This window comes from Eurosta solidaginis, chromosome 3, assembly GCF_040869045.1.
Source record: "Eurosta solidaginis isolate ZX-2024a chromosome 3, ASM4086904v1, whole genome shotgun sequence".
In the NCBI taxonomy this organism is placed as follows: Eukaryota; Metazoa; Arthropoda; class Insecta; order Diptera; family Tephritidae; genus Eurosta; species Eurosta solidaginis.
In genome coordinates this window covers 84,154,654-84,160,656 of record NC_090321.1, presented here as the reverse complement: position 1 = coordinate 84,160,656, position 6,003 = coordinate 84,154,654, and the positions used below count along the sequence as shown (strand labels likewise).

The 6,003-nt window shown below is 35.5% G+C and overlaps 1 protein-coding gene across 1 annotated transcript; it reads left to right on the top strand.

Moving 5' to 3' along the window:
* Positions 1–1,961: 1,961 nt before the first annotated feature.
* On the top strand, positions 1,962–5,774 carry LOC137244074 (farnesol dehydrogenase-like). The gene is made up of 3 exons (XM_067772587.1): positions 1,962–2,599; positions 5,375–5,512; positions 5,583–5,774. The coding sequence occupies exons 1-3, from the start codon at positions 2,030–2,032 to the stop codon at positions 5,622–5,624; spliced, it is 750 nt and encodes a 249-aa protein (XP_067628688.1). The 5' UTR covers positions 1,962–2,029; the 3' UTR covers positions 5,625–5,774.
* Positions 5,775–6,003: the final 229 nt, after the last annotated feature.

The window sequence follows — 6,003 nt, the reverse complement described above, 5'->3', positions numbered from 1 at the left end:
AGCTCGGCACAATGACTCAGGGGTGCGGGTTTTATCGAGTTGTCCTCTCTAGATCCGCCATTATCAGTAGAAGCAGGGGCACTTCGTGCAGGACGTGATAACCAATCACGTGTGACAATTCGTCACTATCGCCGGTCTAAGACTGATACCAGTCCCTGATCCAGAGCCTGGAACCACGTATGATATCCAAGCCAAGTATCTTAACCCCCACTATAACTATTAAGAAAGCAAACCTTATACCGAAAAAATTTATTCTCTTTTCGTTTTTGTTTATAATAAAACAGATAATCATGAAATAAACTTTTGGACAAAGAACAACATTTTTTTTGTAGAGTCATGTGAGTCATGTAGTGGACCCTGGGAGAAATAGGTGAACGAGGGGAACTGAGAGTATAAAAGCAGTGCAGGTCAATTAGTTTGATTTTTACCGTTGTAAGTAAAGTACAGGAGTAATTAATTGTGAAGAACTACTACCATTGTAGTGTTGTAAATAAAGAACAGTTTGCTATACTGAAGATTTGCGTTATTTATTCGACAGTTCAGGGATTCGAACGAAGGTGCGGAATAATTGACAATTCTTAATCTACGTAACAAGAAACAAGATATAGATAGATAATTGAGACGTTATCCTGACGCCTAACTGTTCGAGCATTCCATATGATTAATATTCAATGCCAATATATATAAATATATCAGAGCTCAACGTTACGAAGAAGGAGAAGTTAAGCAACAGAAAAAATATGTTGAAAAAGAAATGTTTAACGGCTAAAACTGTCCAGACAGCTTAAATGAAAAAAATGCAAAAACGCGCTAATATTTTATCAGCCGGCATAGGAGCACCGAAAACGAGAAAACATCGGCGTCGGTGGAGCAGTTTATCGGCGGTGTAAACCTCCACTTCTCAGGCCGTCGAGTGGGGGGGGGGGGGGGGGGGGGGGGGGGTGGGGATGAGGGGGTAATTACCCCCTAGGTCCGGGATTTGGAGGGGGCCGGGAATTTCAAAATGCTATCCAAGCATTTTGCTTACAGAAAATAAAAAAAAAACACCACCTTTCGTAGATTGCAATCGGTTTAAATTTCAACAAATTTTATAAATCTGTGAACGTGTCTATTAATGTGTATATTAATAATTTATGAAGAATATGTATACTTCTATGAAAACATATTTACTCAATTGTTGATCTGTATGAATGTGTAGATAAATTAAAGTTCGTAACTATATATTCATTGAATATAATATACATGTATGCATATGGGGTATTCCATCCCATTTCGACCAATTTTGAACCCGACCCCTTTAGAATTGGCTGAAAGTTTTTCTTCTTTTTCTAGCTTACGAAAGACGTTTTTCAGAATTTTTTCAAATTTCTTCATCCAAATCAAAAAAAGTTATGAATTAAAAAAAAAAAAAAACGGAGTTGTTTTCAAAATGCTATAACTTTTTCAAAAGTTGACCGTTTGGGATCTTTTTTTTTTTTAAAATTTGTTTTTAAATGTACTTTTCGGAAAAAATACAGAAAAAATGTTTAAAGTTTTTTTTTGTAATTTTTCAGTTTTTCGAAATTTTTGGAATTTCGCCATTTTTTTTTTTTTTTTCTCATAAAAAACTTCAATTAATTCTGCAATCATCCCCACTAATCCCGAAGTGGGCCGATAATTTTTTTTTTATTTAATTGAAAAAAAAAAAACTAAAAATTTTTTTGTATTCTTTCTGAAAAGTACATTTAAAAACAAATTTAAAAAAAAAAGATCCCAAACGGTAAATTTTTGAAAAAGTTATATCGGAGGCCCGTGTTTTTTTGCCCCCGGGCACGGATTTTCTCTCGGCGGCCCTGCCACTTCTCAAAGGTATGGTCATATGTACAGATGTACACACTATGTATGCACTACTAATATAAATATCGTCATCAAAAACGATATTAATATTATTAATTGTACATATATAACAACATGTAAAGCACGAATAAAGCTCACTTGGTTTAAGGCTTTTATACTGAGCAGTTGAAATCTTTAAACAAATTGTTTTAAAATGGAACGTTGGCACAATCGTGTTGCAGTGGTTACTGGTGCTAGTTCTGGCATTGGTTCTGCTTGTGTAAAATATCTCGCCGAACATGGCATGATCGTTGTGGGTCTAGCAAGACGCAAGGAACGCATAGAAGAACTCCGCAAACAAGTGAAACCGTCAGCCGGCGATCGCATCCATGCAATTAAATGTGATGTGAGGCATGAAGAAGAAATTATCGCTGCATTCAAAGAAATCGAATCGAAGTTTGGTCCCATTGCAGTGCTTGTAAATAATGCCGGCGTTGTGCGTAAAATGAATTTAATGGATGAGAATAACTCAGCTGATGTAAGAGATGTAGTGGATACTAATATAATGGGCGTGGTTAATTGCACTCAACAGGCATTCCGCTCCATGAAAGCTAACGGTGGAGATGGACATGTCTTTATTATTAATAGTGTTGCTGGACATAGCATTCCAAAAATCCCGAATTTTTCATTGAATATTTACGCTCCAACAAAATTTGCATGCACAGCTTTAACAGAAATTTATCGTCAAGAATTTTCCACGCTAAAGACGAAAGTCAAAGTTACGGTAAGTTGAAATTGTGTTATTGTATGATGTAATGTAAAGCAACCCTATTCGAATAATAAACTGTTGCTATCTTCGAATGTTGCATATAAAGCATGATCAGCTGTGATTTTTATAACATGTGGAGTTTCCCAATGAGGACAAATTAAAAAGACAAACAAAAAACAACAATATTTTTATAATGGAATATAAAGTCCACACGAATTTGGTCGAATTTCATATTTCTCAAAGTGTTGTGAATGCAATTACATCGCATAGTGAAATGAGAAAATTATAGCCGTTCTGCTTAGGGAATTTGGATGTCCTTACGTATGCCCGACGAGTAAGTCCTTCATGTGACGATCTTTTTTCTCATTATACGGCCTCAGTGTTTATAGGCAAAGAACAGTCTAATCCTTCATTCTGATACCCTTTTGGTTTCTTGGTGTAAATTTGGCAAACAGCAATTTAACTTTCAAATACATACATAATTTCTTTTAACCAAACTATTAACGACGAGTTCGCAAGCTGGTGGTCTCGAATATCGAAAATGTGTAAAAATGTATCTCAAATTACTGTAAAGTTTTCATCGCATTATTTAATACGCAATATATGTATGTATAATAGTATTCTATGCATATTACACTCAAATTAATTATTCTTAACTACTTTAATTAGAAAACATCAACCAATTATACAAGATCATTGCGAATTTATACAAGTGGCGAAAAACGTTCACAACAGTAAATGGCTTCGATGACCTCTTAAATCGTTGTACGATTACTTAAATCATTTGATCAATAGTTTTTTTTTCAGACAATTTTTTAAGCGACTGGAATTTTGCATTATTTACACATTTTTTAATGTTTGCTTGACTGGCTGCTATTAATTTCTCTACTGACTAGATTTATTAAATTAATATGTAGCCTGATTTTCTATAGACACATTTAATAGAAAAGTTGGTTTGAAACACAAATGGGTTATTAATGGCAGTTCACTTTCTTAACCGCTAGTAAACAAAAAGCCTTTCTTCCTATCTCTGGCCATTCGTGACAGCCATTCTCCCTGTCAGCCTTATTTGACAGGTACATACGCCAATGGAGGAATAAAAAGATATTTCAATTGTAGGAGTTCACAATGTACTAAAAAGATCAAATATTCAAAGACGAGAAAAGAAGTAAATTGCCAAGCCGTAAGGTCACGTTTTTGACGACATGTCCCATTATTGTCACAGTATTCAGACTTTATTCCGATCACAGTATATTTGTTTCGCTGTTAATTGAGGTGTTGCTTCTTTCTTTGTTCATTGTGTTTATCTTCTGGAGCTAAAAAGGTAGTATGCAAAGTTAAACAAGAGATAAACTTAAAAATACCACACATTTTCTATTTGTAAATGAATCTTTGCAAAGTCTTCATAATTTCTTGAGATCTTCAGATCTAGAAAATTTATAAATTAAAACTGCCGCTGCCGCAAAACCATCTCACAGAAATTTAATAAATAATAAAAAATAAATGTAAGGCGCGATAACCTCCGAAGAGATCTAAGGCCGAGCTTCTCTTCCAATTTGCGTCGTGCTCCTCTTGATTTTCCCTACAAATTGGCCGGACGGGATCTACATGTTTCATGCCGACTCCGAACGGCATCTGCAAGGCAGATGAGTTTTCACTGAGAGGTTTTCATGACAGAAATACACCCGGAGCGCTTTCCAAACACTGCCGAGAGCCGACCCCGCTTAGAAAAAATTTCGTCTAATTGAAAAACCTTATTTCTAAAATTTTGATGTTGCTTTGCCCGGGGTGTGAACCCAGGGCATAAGGTGTGGTAGGTGGAGCACGCTACCATCACACCACGGTGGCCGCCAAGAAATTTAATAGGAAAGACTTTTACGGCGCTATGAAGATTTTAAAAATTGGACATCAGACAAAAAAGTTGTGGCAAAACACGCGGCTAAACTATCTTAAGCCGATTAAAAAAAAATAAATAGGTGTCCCCAAATTTGTTTCTAGAAATGAATATTTAAATAAAACTAACCCACGCCAAACATTTTTTCGTGATACAGCCTATTGCATCATCATCATTAATTGACGCTTAACCGCCTAGGCAGTTTTGGCCGTTTCGTAACAAGCTATCCCTATTTTTCGATAACCGACGCCAATTGGAAGCACCAAGGGAGGTGAAGTCTTTCCTCCACCTAGCTTTCCTAACTCAGTGGCCATCTCGTGCTTCCTCTGCTTTCAAGCTGCTGTGTCGATGGGAATACTTTCTTGGCCGCAGCGTCTTCATTCATACGCATAACATGACCTAGCCAGCAAAACCTTTGGGTTTTTATTGGCTACACTATCTTCGTATCTGCATAAAGCTCATAAAATTACCTCCTTCGATTGTCGCCGTCTTCATAATTCAATCACATTATCTATAGTTCAGTTATATTCATTAATGCTACAAGGCCTTGAACACTTTTGAATTTTTTTTTTTACTTTAACTTTTTTTTTTAACATACACCATACAAATTTGATAAGATTATAATTAGGGCAGAATATAAACTATAAAAAAATAGTAATGACGTACGAAACGTTGCTGGACTATTTGAAACCAGTTGGAATTTTATACTTATTGAAGAAATTACAGCTGGTCTTTGCGACTTTTTTTCGTATATTAGAATCGTCTCTTATGACTGACAGAAAAAGTTCAGCTTTCACAATCTTTATGCTAATGAGTATGAGCGAGTACACTGTTTAAGTAGAATGGTTTATTTTTTGGATTATTGTTTATTTTATATAAATGACTTGGGTTTGCAGAGCATTAGCCCTGGTGCCGTGGACACGGAAATGGTAACCCCTGAAATTAAGAAGGCAATGCCAGATGCACTATTTCTAAAATCTGAAGATGTTGCCGATGCCTTGATTTATTGTCTTCAGACTCCACCTCATGTACAGGTATGTTTTATATATCGCAAACAAATTATATGTATTCAATGTATATGTACGCATTGTTTTTGTTTTTCAGATACATGAGTTGACTATTAAACCAGTTGGAGAACATTTTTAAAGCTAGAGTTGGAGGTAACTTAGCCATAACGCCCCAGTCATAACTATAATATTACATTTATATTGTCATCTATTAAAATTAAAGAACTTCTAAAAAAGGTCCACCAAATAAAAGAATAAAGATTTAATAAATTGCCAACTATGACTAAAACATTTTAAATGGATTGATTGCAAGACCTTTTCTTTTGCCGACGTAAACTTCAACGTCCGTTCACGAACGTTAAGACATTACAAAACATTTTCTTTTGAGGCAGTTTAGAACTGTTAAATGAACCTTTTCGGTGCTTGTGTCATGATTTCAACACTCACATCACGCTTAACAAAACACGGCCAATCAAAGACTCGGCAAAACAAAAAACATGTAAGGACAGGACTGTGCC

Excerpts from the sequence above, each read along its gene's own strand:
- LOC137244074 (XM_067772587.1), top strand. The coding sequence starts at position 2,030 with ATGGAACGTTGGCACAATCGTGTTGCAGTGGTTACTGGTGCTAGTTCT. Across the intron at positions 2,600-5,374 it reads AGACGAAAGTCAAAGTTACG|AGCATTAGCCCTGGTGCCGT; the intron begins GTAAGTTGAAAT and ends TTGGGTTTGCAG. Across the intron at positions 5,513-5,582 it reads AGACTCCACCTCATGTACAG|ATACATGAGTTGACTATTAA; the intron begins GTATGTTTTATA and ends TTTGTTTTTCAG.